Below are 13,653 nucleotides of genomic sequence, written 5' to 3' on the forward strand. Positions count from 1 at the left end.
GACGAGGAGAAAGGACAAGGGGATGTGATAAGAGAGGAGAGGAAACAAGGAGAGGAGACAAGGACAGGAGGCAAAGACCATTCGTGTGTCTGAGGAAGAAGATGCTCCTCTTCCTCACTTTGTTCAGTGTTTAATATCTTTATAATCTGAGTTTGAATCTGTTTGTAATCTGAAACATGAAACATGAAGCGTATACTTTTAGTACACATTGCAGCTGCTCTGACAAAGTACACACTGGTACATGAAGTACAAGTTCAGTTGAGACAAAGTACTTCATCATAACATGTTACCCTCTTGATCGTATATCTGCTGTGCAAAGGATTGTGGGTCAGAACAGAGAAGCCTGCTGGCCTGACTCTGCAAAGTGGAACATCCTGGTACTTTGGACGTACTGTATATACTTTGTATATTATACATAGTAAATATTTGTTTGGCATACTAATACTAATATATGTGTGCTGGAACACACGGATACTATTCTTTTAAGATATTTTCTGTTTTCAGGTGAGATTTTAAAAGTGTGATTTTAAAAGTGTTTCAGGTTGTTTGATTGTTTTCATCAACTAGACAAACAATCACAGCAGGAGTCACAGGTTCGAGACCCGCTCGGGACGAGAGCTAAAAATAAAACTAGTCAGGAGAACAAAAGGCATCCTGGTGTCCTCCTCTTCCTCCTCCTCCCTTGTAGCAGCAGGATGAAGGAGGAGTGCGTGTGTTGGACCGGCATGAGTCGGTGTGAGGAGGAAGTGTGTGTGAACAGCAGGACAAACAGGAGGTCAGGACGTCTTTTGTTTGTCCTCGTGTCTCCGTGTAAACACAGCAGCTCCTGAGAGGAGGAACCTTTGTTTAACTGGAGTTCATGAGAGTCTGTAGCTCTGGAGTCATGAAGGAGTTCATCAATCTACTGAAGATCTGAATGTATTTATTATTAAAAATTTAAAAATAAAATTAAAAGAATAATAAAATATTAAATATTTAAGTCTGAGTTCAGTTCGAAACTCTTTGAAATGTCAAATCTCAAAACCACAAAGTGTCTGCAGGTGTTATTGCTTTATGATTATATATGATCATATGATATATTCATAATGTTCTCGCTGTGTTGTTTGTGTGTCTGCAGCGATGGATCACCTTAACTCCTCCCTCCTCCCCACCAACCAATCACACTTCGGCAGCACCTTCACCCAGCAGGTGCTGCCTTCGCTCTACCTGCTGATCTTCGTGGTGGGCTCGGCCCTGAACGGCGTGGCCGCCTGGATCTTCTTCCGGGTGCCCAGCGACTCGGGTTTGGTGGTCTACCTGAAGAACATGGTGGTGGCCGACCTCCTCATGCTGGCCTCCTTCCCCTTCAGGCCGGCGGCTCAGCTGGGCCTCGGCGGCTGGCGCCTCCACGTGGTGATCTGCCGCTACACCTCGGTGCTCTTCTACTCCTCCATGTACGTGGGGATCCTGTTCATGGGGCTCATCAGCCTGGAGAGGTACGTGAGGATCGTAAGGACCTCCTCCTCCTCCTCCTCCTCCTGCAGGTCTAGGTTGGGCTGGGTGTCCCCGCTGCACCTCCTGCAGAGTGTCAGCTTCGCCCGGGTCCTGGCGCTCCTCACCTGGAGCCTCCTCCTCTTCTGCATGCTGCCAAACGTGGTTCTGACCAGCCAGCCGGCGGACGAGCAGAACAGTCGGCACTGCATTCAGCTGAAGACGGCGCTGGGCGTGCGGTGGCACCGGGTGTCCACGTACTTCAGCGTGGGTCTGTTCTGGGTCACCCTGCTGGTCCTGGTCTACTGCTACACCTCCATCGCGTGCCGGGTCTACCGGTCCTACCGCCGCGTGCGCCGCCCCGACAACAGCAGCGACGTCTGCAGGAAGTCCAACCGCAGCATCTTCAGCCTGCTGGCGGTGTTCTTCGTGTGCTTCGTGCCGTACCACATGTGCCGCGTGCCGTACAATCTGAGCCAGAGGCTGGAGTCGGGTTTTAGTTGGGAGACCCGGTTCTTGTTGCGCCAGCTGAAGGAGGGGACCCTGTTCCTGTCGGCGCTCAACGTCTGCTTCGACCCGGTCATCTACTTCCTCATGTGCCGCACCTTCAGGGAGTCGCTGCTCCGGAAACTGTCAGGGAGAGAGCGGAGGAGGTCCACGACCACGGCCCAGAGTCTGAGCCACATCTAGGAGGGGAGGGAGGGAGGAGACGAGACAAGGAGAGGAGAGGGGAGACAAGGAGAGGATGATGATGTCATAACGTGTGAATGAAGAATGTATAATTGTATGTAAATATTTAATAATGTGTACATGTGGAGTCATATGTTCAGATGTATTTATTGTTGAAGCACCAAAGTAAGAGAAGAAGAAGAACAGGAAGTGAAACCGATGACTCATCAAACCTGCGGCTCCAGACAGCTCTTCAGCTGTTTGGTTCTGGTCTCATGACTCACTTCCTATGAAAGCCCATTTCTGTTTTATGTAAATATGTTTTATATATATATATATATATATATATATATATATATATATATATATATATACGTATGTAAACACAGTATATATATATATACACCGGTATGTATAAATCTATCCATGAGCCTGTTGACGGGTTACTTTAAAAGCTTCCTGTAAATTAAATTAAAGCAAATTGCAGTCAAAAAGAAAACGTGCAGTTTTGTATGCTGTGATTGTTTAAATATTTCAATGAATAATTCAGTTAATAAATGTGTGGACTTTGCATTTAACTAATAGTCAATGTAAGGACAACAAAGTACTCTGTGTGTACATATATTAGCTACGATTATATTTGCACTCATCACACGCACACATACGATCATTTTTACAATTGTAATAGTCCGTAAGTTTGCATTTTATTTAATTTTTTTGCTGCAGACATCCATATGTTTCTCTCTTATAATAACTTTAACATTCATACATTTGAAATGAGAATGTTTTAAAGTTGTGATCAGAATAATATACTTCTCTTAAAACAAAATGTTTAACAAAATTAAAATGTGCAGCGAGACAACAGAAGAGTTTTATTTACAGTACAGTCGTTCATTAGACGCCTTCATCCAAAGAGACTAACAATTCAGATTCCATCACGTTTCTACAGCGCAGGCGCAGCTACAGCAGGTTATCATCAGAAAGTTCCCGCTGCTCGTTCACGACAGTGCAGAACGTACGCGCTTTAACATCAACACACCACACAATTCTCCATTAACACCAGAACAAGTCGCTCGATTTGTCACTTGACAAACAAAAGTCTCCACGAGGGTTTGTAAAGTCGCCAAATTTAGTGAGAAAGTCGCCAAGTTGCCAGCACTGCCACCTGCTAAATATGTCCCCAGTGAAACACTGGACGTAACAATGGTTCCTATCACATGTAAAACCAAACAAAAATCTTCATAAAAACAAGTTGTACAAATAATCATATATAAACAAGCATATTAAAGCTACTGCAGATGTAAAAACAAACGCATTTAACTGACCAGAGCTGCTGTTCACTATTTAAAGACAAAGTCCATCCTCCTTTCTTTGTTAATACAGAGTTTAATCTCACGGTTGTGAGAAAGACATTTAAATGATGAATAACATTGCATGATCTGTAGCCGCTGTGTGGGGAGCTAACGTTAGCTACGTGTAGCTCCGGACTTATTGTACGATGTATGTAAAATAAAAGAAAATAACCGGTGGATTGTGAGAGGAGACAGAGGGCGTATGAGTGAAATTAAAGTGTGGGATTTTGGTGAAACGTGTGTGTGAAGATCGTTTGTTAAAAGTTCCGCTTCATCGTTAGCATAGCCGTTAGCATAGCTGCTGGCAAAGGCTAAAGGTCAACAGGAAGTTGGGTTGTGTAGAAAAACAGAAAACGCCACAATAGCAACTCCACCACCTAGCGGCCAGGAGGAGTAACTGCTAGATAATAACAAACCTAGTGTTTGGAATCTGTAATTACGTTAGAACTAAAACAGTCTGACATCTGGTGGCTTAGAGAGGCAAACACAGCCTAGTTTTATAATATTACAAGAGGTTCGCCACCCAGTGGATTAATAGATAAATTACAATAATATAGTTTTTTTAGATAGACACTTCTAATATTCATTGTCTTTGAGTTTATGATCTTTAAGCCTACATTCTGACTTTAGTTTTAATTAAGCATTTTAACTTTAGTTGTTGACTTTGGTTTGAATTCTGATGAAGCGTTTACATTTCCATCGTAATTGCAGTTCAACAGTTTGACTTGCACTGGTAATTCTGATTGAATATAGGTGTTGATTCATTTGGAATTTGATTATGATTTAACTTTTGAATTGGATTTTAATTCCGATTTAGATATTGAGTTTGATTTAAGAGTTCTAACTTCAATTTTGGTTCAAGATTTCTTAACCTATCCTGTATTGACTAATTTTGGTACATTTACTATTTTACATAGTTCTGAAGAATCAATTTTGACACGGACAGCGCTAAAATAGTTGAGAGATCGTTGACCTCTCTTACATTACAGACGTATGCTGACATTTACTGCTGAACTTTGGGCAGTTTTGTGTTTGTTTTAGTCAAGGTGCGTGGTTGAGTGGATCCAGATCTGGGAAGTGGAGCAGTGGATCCCAGTTTTGGAGTCAACGACCGCACACAATACAGCACAGAGGGCGAGTTGACTTTGGTTCATGTGATGACAAGCGTGTACATTTAATACACACATTTGAATAATCCTAGGCTGCATAATGTTTACATTAAAGAAGCAGAGAAGGAAAGTAGAAGAACTGGTAAGAAAACTAAAATGTGAAGTAAGGGAAGTAGGAGAACTGGTAGGAAGACTAAAATGTGAAATAAGAGAAGTAGAACGCATCAGAAAAGATTTGCAACATGTGGGGGCTGAATCTCACCCCATTGGGAGAAGGCCAGACCACATGGCCAGCTGCTGTTTACAGTGGACGCGCTGCAATCATAAATCTACCAAGACTGGTTTACAATTAAAAGGAATTTAATCCCACTGATGCAAGTACGATTACAGTTTTACAATGGAGTACATTACTCCTATGAAATATTACAACATTACCCCACTTTGGAAAAAACTCTCCTCTGGTCCCATGAGACACAGCCGTCTCTCGGAACCACACGCTAAGAGAGAGAAAAACACTTCCTATCCCGCCCTCATATCCGTCCGAAACTCCTCCCCTTCCGTTTATCCCAATTCCTATTGGCTGACTTCCAGGAGTGTATTCTCCTGTCTGTCTCTCTGTCAGAGTTCACTAACACATTCAATGACTGTCAGTTATTGTTTAATCCCTCTGTGATAAACATTCCACATAATAGATAAGACGTTGCAACTTTTGGCAAAAGCTTCATGTCTCAAATTCTCCATCTAGCTACTAATCCTAAAACACTATGCTTATCTTAATTATGCATTTCCAAAACACTTATGATGATGACTAATTATGAATTCTTAAATATGAATCATTCAACACTTTTATTATATCTACTGAACACACAGTTCTATGCTCAAATTTCTTACAATTCCCCCCTAACCCACAGTTCACTGTGGGTTAGGGACCCCAATGTCCCCGGAAACTCCCCCCTACTCGATCCAGGGAGAGGCTCCCTATCGATCTAAACAGTGGCAAACAACTCATGCACACAGATATCATTTCAAGTATTCCTATCCGGTCTGTTTCACCCTACGCTTGCCTCGCTAACCCAAAAACAGTCGTATCCGTTGAAGTCCACTGCCTTCCATGTCTTGGGGCTGGTGGGGTCGGGATACACTCTGTAGGCTAGAGAACACATACTGAGAAGCCTTGACTGTTCTTTTACACTTGACAAAATTACATTTCTTAATCCTTTCACCCTAAAATCCCATTATAACCCAATTAAACAAAAAAATCTCAAAATACTCATCCAAAACAACCCGTCTATTTCCCAAATTTCCAATATCTCACCGGATGTTTTAGAAGTCCATCTGGGCCTTATCAGGTCCTTCAGGATCTCCGAGAGGCTGGTCAGGAACCGCTCGTGAAGTTCCTCTGGTGGCCTCATCTAGACTGTGGCCATCAGAAGCTCCAATTCTTCCTCATCCTCGACACATAACTGGTTGCCCTGGACTGGTGTCTGGCCTCCAACCAGTCGGTGAACGGATTCGTGACACCAGAGTTCTCCGCTAGCTCTTGGCTGAGTGCTGTCAGTCCCTCCAGAGCCCTGGTCACCGATCCATCAGGAGCTGTGCTGTTTGGAATGAAAGTACAGCACGCAGACCCAAACATCTGGCAAACGCCACCTTTCTCTGCTAAATCATATCTAATGCCATTCTGTTCTCAAGGTCATTAAACTAGTCTTCACCAGCTGTGCATGCAGTCCTGATATGGCGTCCCTGGTGAAGTTTACAAAACGCTGTTGGTTATAGTAAATGTAGTTGATCCAATCGACATTTTTATTAATCGTTACCCTCTGAGAGAAAACTGATTCTAAATCTGCTGCTATTTGATTTCTGGCTTGAAATTCATTAGACACCCCACTTGGCACCCTTATGACATCTACGTACACGTGGTCATCAAAAGCTCCCTTTGGGCTGTCGGCACCTCTTTTGGTTCTTCATACTTATGTTGTACCTTCTTTGAACATAAGAGTGAGAGTAACATGTTCATAGGTGAGTGTCTTCAGGGAAGCCTCTCTACGTGGTCGGGGATCGGTTTGATTAGCTACTGAGGCTAAATGTCGAATCTTGATGTAGTCATGCATGTGTTCTGGTTCCTGTCTGTGTTTAATTCCCCATACTAAGAGGGAAACTGCTGAAATCAGGAAGAAAATAATTACAGACTTCCACAACCCCCTGAACCTAGAGTCTCCTCATGGAAGCCCTCGCTTAAACTGTGGGGGAAACATCATCTTCAGTACTGTCTAACTCCTCTTCTGGGTATCTTTAGCTTCACATTTTGCCTGTTTGATGTTCATGAGGGGGATGTATGTATGTGTGTGTATGCATGTGTGTGTATTTTTGTGTATGTATGTGTGTTTGTGTGTGTATGTATGTGTGTGTGTGTATGCATGTGTGTGTATTTTTGTGTATGTATGTGTGTGTTTGTATGCGTGTGTGTTTGTGTGTGTGTATTAATGTGTATGCATGTGTGTGTATTTTTGTGTATGTATGTGCGTGTTTGTGTGTGTATGTATGTGTGTGTGTGTATGCGTGTGTGTTTGTGTGTATGTATTATGTGTATGTATGTGTGTGTGTGTATGCGTGTGTGTTTGTGTGTGTGTATTAATGTGTATGCATGTATGTGTGTTTGTGTGTGTGTATTAATGTGTATGCATGTATGTGTGTTTGTGTGTGTGTATTAATGTGTATGCATGTATGTGTGTTTGTGTGTGTGTATTAATGTGTATGCATGTATGTGTGTTTGTGTCATGTAAATGTAGCGGTGTCACCAGCACTCTGTATAATCAGTCTTCCTCTGTCTCGCTGTGAAGAAGGAAGTCAAATATTTGTTCCCATCAGAGATTCACACAGACAGACGAGTACTTCAGGTAACTCTCTCTACTTCTACTGTAGTATTTTACATGTGTTGTATGTATACCAGGGGGGGGCAAACCTTTTGGCTCGGGGGCCACATTGAGTTTTAAAATTTGACAGACGGGCCGGGCCAGGAGCAGACGAATGGAGAGTGTTTGTGTGAACTAATATAAATTACAAGTAAAAGCCATGAGCTAAAAAGTAACTTGCATTTAGTTCCAGTGGGAACAGTGCTGCTGGTCACCCTTTCTAACCAGAGCGTCAACGTTTGGTGTCAGTTTGGGTGTCACAATTCTCAGAACAGATCTGAGTTGTTCATCAGTTAACTGGGATCTTACACTGTATTTTTTTGTTGCATAAATGCACATTTTATCATGCACTTACTTGTTAAGCAGTTATTTTTGACACGGAGTTTCTCGTGTGCAGGTTAATGACTGTGGTCTTTGTAGCAGTTTGATTCTTTGAAGGGATAATACAGATATTTGACTGTCACATGTAACATTGTCAGAGCTCTGCTCTGTGAAGTCTTTCATTGTCTCCCCCCTGTGTCACGGTGTGGGTGCATCTCACTGGCGTCAGGAGACGTATCAGAATACCCTTATTTTATTGGCTAAACTGCATCACGTGACGTGATTTGCAACGCATTGGTCGGTGTTTTTCCTGCACTGCTGAACAAAGTGGCGTAAATGCTGGAAAGGAGCGTGAATAACTCCGCTGCATGAAGCAAAGGCCACTGAAAACTGGTCCGCGACGAACCACCAGTTGAGCATCACTGGTCTGCAGGATGGTGACGAGCGGTGAACAGCTGTTTGTGTGGCGTGTCTTCCGTCTCTTCCCGTTTCCTTCACCTACATTCCCCTGGGTCCTAAGCCCCTCCCTGTACAGCTTCTTATCACCTCTTTGCACCAACGTATATTTATAACAAACACCACGCATATTACGGTAATCAGCGTGATTATGTGTAAACTCTATCGGTGCATCTCCGGTCTGTCTGTGTTCATCCTGCATCGCTCTGTTCTGTTCTTTAATGGAACGTTATGGAGGACGGAGCCTCCCAGCTGTTAGCAGACTGTTGTGCTAGCAGGCTCGCGAGCGAGCTGTACCCAGCATGCAGTTCGGCGGTGAAATTTTATAAATGTACAATTATTAGTGTTACAAATTGTTTATGTGTCACAGACTGTTGTGTGCTGTGGTGTTTCTCTGTTAAATAGCGTTAGTTGTGGGTTGTTAATTGTTTGTGGTATAAACATTATGACCATGAATAGAGTTCTCTCTCAATACATATAAGACAACTAGCTCTGACTGCAGAGAAATAGCAGCAAAAAATACATTTAGCTGCCTGTTGAAAGCAGACGGCAATTGTTTCGGCTATGCACCGGTATGATGGTGTGTGAAGAATTCATATCATACGGGAAAAAAACCCGGTATACTGCCCAGCCCTCATAGTATTGACAATTCTGTACCAATATTTGACGGGCCGGATTAAAATGCCCAACGGGTCGGATACGGCCCGCGGGCCGTAGTTTGCCCATGCCTGATGTATACTGTAGTATTTCACACATGTGTTGTATGTATACTGTAGTATTTTACATGTGTTGTATGTATACTGTAGTATTTCACACATGTGTTGTATGTATACTGTAGTATTTTACATGTGTTGTATGTATACTGTAGTATTTTACATGTTGTATGTATTCTGTAGTATTTCACACATGTGTTGTATGTATACTGTAGTATTTTACATGTTGTATGTATTCTGTAGTATTTCACACATGTGTTGTATGTATACTGTAGTATTTCACATGTGTTGTATGTATACTGTAGTATTTCACACATGTGAGTTTGTACCTTTGTGTTAACTGAGTCTGTTCATCTGATGTGGTATTTCAACATTTCATTTAAGTAAAAGTATTCATACAACAATGTAAAAATACTCACTCAGGTTCATCAGACATCCTGCTGAGGTTTCCTCCGCTGCGGTCATCTCTCACTTCCCATTCAGCTTCGAGCGGTTCCTTTATGCAGACGGATGATGTTTGAACCAATATTCTAATCCGTTTGTGTTCAACTCTTTCAGAACATTTAGAAACATGAGAGACCTCGGAGCGTCCTCACAATCCAACCTGACCAACAGCAGCTCGTCTCACTGCGACCCGGTGGACTCATCGGCCCACGTCTTCTTCCTGCTGGTCTACACGCTGGTGTTTCTGGTGAGTCTCCTTCTCCGTATATATAATAATGACAATCATAATAATAATAATAATCCTGACTTCAGACAGAATGCCGTACCCGTCTCTGTTCCCCTACAGGTGGGTTTGCTCCTCAACGGTTTCACCCTGAAGTTTTACTTCTGCCGCGCTCAGCAGACGTCTAGCAGCGTGACGGTCTACCTGAAGAACCTGGCGGCCGCCGACTTCCTGTTCTGCCTCTGTCTGCCGATCCGGATCACCAACTACGCCAGCGACTCCGTCTCCGTCCGCCGGGTCTACTGCAGCTTCGGCGCCTCCGCCTTCTACCTGAACATGTACGCCAGCATCCTGTTCATGGGCTACATCGCAGCCAACAGGTGATATGTTCCGCTATGAATCTACAGCCAGCAGCTTGTTAGCTTAGCTTAGCATAGAAAGAAGACGCAATTCATCTCCTGCATTCATGGTGATTGTTTTACACCAATTTATGGTAAAATTGCCTTTATTAATGTAAACAAAACAATAACTTCAGGGGACAAAACATACTAACATTTTAAAAATAACATATCATGTGCAATATTTCATGTAATATAATGCAGTTAAGCTGTCATGCTTTCTGTATTGATTTAAAATCTTAATTTTATCAACTTGTGTTGTATTTATTCTCTGCTGAGTCATCACACGTGGAGCAGGATTCACTCTTCCCTTTTCTTTGTATCTTGTGTTTTCTGGAAGTAACCTGTTTAAATGTGCATGTGAGACCTTTTCTAAAGTCATTTGCATGCAGTGCGTGAGCAGAGAGCGGTGAAAACCTATTTTCATTATCTGCTCATGACTTCAGCTTCATGTCTCACTCTTGCCGTTTAATCTACAGAAAATGAGGAAATGCATTTGATTACATGCTAATTTAAGAATCCCCAAAACAACCGTATACTGTATAATACGTGTGTGTTGTTGGACGTTTATGTAAAGCAGCCGAGCAACATGCTGACACACGCAACAATGCGCACCGATCACTGTTTACCTGTTACATGCAACGCGCTGACATAGTGTTCATATTAATAATCAGAAGCATGAGCAGCACATTCTGCTTCTCTTGGTGGTGTTTTCACGTTAGGAGTCACCAGGTTTCATCATTTCTCAGATATCTCAGTGTGATGTCTGACTCAGCGACACTTTATTGGCATCGTTTCTCTGTAACGGATACGCAGTGACGGTTCGTAACGGATACGCAGTGACGGTTCGTAACGACACGCAGTGACGGTTCGTAACGACACGCAGTGACGGTTCGTAACGACACGCAGTGACGGTTCGTAACGACACGCAGTGACGGTTCGTAAGGACACGCAGTGACGGTTCGTAACGACACGCAGTGACGGTTCGTAACGACACGCAGTGACGGTTCGTAACGACACGCAGTGACGGTTCGTAACGACACGCAGTGACGGTTCGTAACGACACGCAGTGGCGGTTCGTAAGGACACGCAGTGACGGTTCGTAACGACACGCAGTGACGGTTCGTAAGGACACGCAGTGACGGTTCGTAACGACACGCAGTGACGGTTCGTAAGGACACGCAGTGACGGTTCGTAAGGACACGCAGTGACGGTTCGTAACGACACGCAGTGACGGTTCGTAACGACACGCAGTGACGGTTCGTAACGACACGCAGTGACGGTTCGTAACGACACGCAGTGACGGTTCGTAACGACACGCAGTGACGGTTCGTAACGGACACGCAGTGACGGTTCGTAACGACACGCAGTGACGGTTCGTAACGACACGCAGTGACGGTTCGTAACGGACACGCAGTGACGGTTCGTAACGATACGCAGTGACGGTTCGTAACGGACACGCAGTGACGGTTCGTAACGATACGCAGTGACGGTTCGTAACGGACACGCAGTGACGGTTCGTAACGGACACGCAGTGACGGTTCGTAACGGACACGCAGTGACGGTTCGTAATGATATGCAGTGGCGGTTCGTAACGACACGCAGTGACGGTTCATAACGGATACGCAGTGACGGTTCGTAATGACACGTAGTGACGGTTCGTAATGACACGCAGTGACAGTTCGTAACGGACACGCAGTGACGGTTCGTAACGATACGCAGTGACGGTTCGTAACGGACACGCAGTGACGGTTCGTAATGATACGCAGTGACGGTTCGTAACGGACACGCAGTGACGGTTCGTAACGGACACGCAGTGACGGTTCGTAATGGACACGCAGTGACGGTTCGTAATGATATGCAGTGATGGTTCGTAACGGATACGCAGTGACGGTTCGTAACGATACGCAGTGACGGTTCGTAACGGACACGCAGTGACGGTTCGTAACGATACGCAGTGACGGTTCGTAACGGACACGCAGTGACGGTTCGTAACGATACGCAGTGACGGTTCGTAACGGACACGCAGTGACGGTTCGTAATGATACGCAGTGACGGTTCGTAACGGACACGCAGTGACGGTTCGTAACGGACACGCAGTGACGGTTCGTAATGATACGCAGTGACGGTTCGTAACGGACACGCAGTGACGGTTCGTAATGATACGCAGTGACGGTTCGTAACGGAGACGCAGTGACGGTTCGTAATGATACGCAGATCTATATATAAACACTGTCGTTGAACATAATGGTGTGTTTTGCAGAATCGTCCAGTGTGGGCGGTTTTGTCTGGTGTCGGTCTAACGACTCGTCTCTCGTCCCTCCAGGTATCTGAAGATCGTCCATCCTTTAGGAACTCGCGTCCTGCAGACGGTGCGAGCCGCCCACGTTATCACTGCGGTGACCTGGGTTCTCCTGGTGGCCACGATGAGCGCCTACGTCTCCCTGTCGCTCCTCACCAAGGAGCCGCCGCTGTCCTCCGTCCGCAACGTTCTGAACTGCGACGTCCTACAGAGCAAAGAGCTCAGGCTCTTCTACAAGACGATCCACTGCGCCTCCGCCGCCATCTTCCTGCTGGTCCTCGTCTCCCTGGTCTTCTTCTACCACGGTGTGTCCCGCAGGCTGTCGTTGGCGCAGCAGAGGCAGCCGGCGTCCTCCGGGTCCAGGAAGCTCGCCAAGTCCCGCAGGAACATGCTGGTGCTGGTCAGCGTCTTCTGCGTGTGCTTCGTCCCGTACCACCTGGTCCGCCTCCCCTACGCCTTCCTCAGGGGGCGGTGCCTGTGGAGCCAGGCCTTCTTCTACCTGAAGGAGCTGTCCATCATGGTGTCGGTGCTCAACGTCTGCCTGGACCCGCTCATCTACTTCATCTTCTGCAAGGCCTTCCGGGCCCAGCTGAGCCCGGGGAGGATGTCCAGCACCACGCAGGCCCCAACGCAGCACGGGGCCAACGCCGAGAGGAGGAGCAGCGACGGGCGAACGAGCAACATCCGGATCAACAGGAAGACGTCGCTCACAACCTCCACAAAGCACGTGGGCGTCCTGTAGACCAACGTCAATCACAACATCTCTGTGAACATGTGGAGCCACTGAGCCAATGAGAGACGCAGAAGATCCTTCTGACAGACTCGTGGTCAGCTGTTCAAGCTATTTATAAGATAATATATGAAATAATATCAGTAACCTAAAGTCCTGACGGGAGAACCATCCCATGAGTGCATTAAAACATGGTCTGTACATTAGACATATTTACAGTGACCTACACACTCGAACTTGGAAGGTGTGATATGAAAAAGAAAAATGAATTTGAAGGGTGTTGAATTGGTGCAGAATGTTGTGAATACTCTGGAACTTACAGTGAGAACAGAGAAGTGTTCGTCGGTCCTCTCTGGAGAAGAGGTTCAGGAAGTGAAACACGTGAAACGTGACTGAACAGAGTCATAGAGCCATGTAGGTCTGACTGTAGTTACATGTGTGTTGCATATGTATTCTGATGGCGTGTGTGATGATACTTTAGTCGTATTCTTTTAACTGTAACCCCGGCGCTGTGAAACAGACTTGAGAGCAAATAGAAAAGGAAGATGTTAAGT

General features: G+C 45.0%; 2 protein-coding genes across 2 annotated transcripts; both read left to right on the forward strand.

Moving 5' to 3' along the window:
* Window positions 1-1,119: 1,119 nt before the first annotated feature.
* Window positions 1,120-2,160, forward strand: LOC306779355 (P2Y purinoceptor 14; the record flags this gene model as incomplete). The annotated part of the gene is made up of 1 exon (XM_079271231.1): window positions 1,120-2,160. One exon carries the CDS (start codon window positions 1,120-1,122, stop codon window positions 2,158-2,160), a length of 1,041 nt encoding a protein of 346 aa, XP_079127357.1.
* Window positions 2,161-9,573: 7,413 nt separating this feature from the next.
* On the forward strand, window positions 9,574-13,111 carry LOC306779558 (P2Y purinoceptor 14-like; the record flags this gene model as incomplete). The annotated part of the gene is made up of 3 exons (XM_079271522.1): window positions 9,574-9,693; window positions 9,793-10,049; window positions 12,394-13,111. 3 exons carry the CDS (start codon window positions 9,574-9,576, stop codon window positions 13,109-13,111), a joined length of 1,095 nt encoding a protein of 364 aa, XP_079127648.1.
* Window positions 13,112-13,653: the final 542 nt, after the last annotated feature.

This window comes from Melanostigma gelatinosum (assembly GCF_949748355.1).
Source record: "Melanostigma gelatinosum genome assembly, chromosome: 7".
In the NCBI taxonomy this organism is placed as follows: Eukaryota; Metazoa; Chordata; class Actinopteri; order Perciformes; family Zoarcidae; genus Melanostigma; species Melanostigma gelatinosum.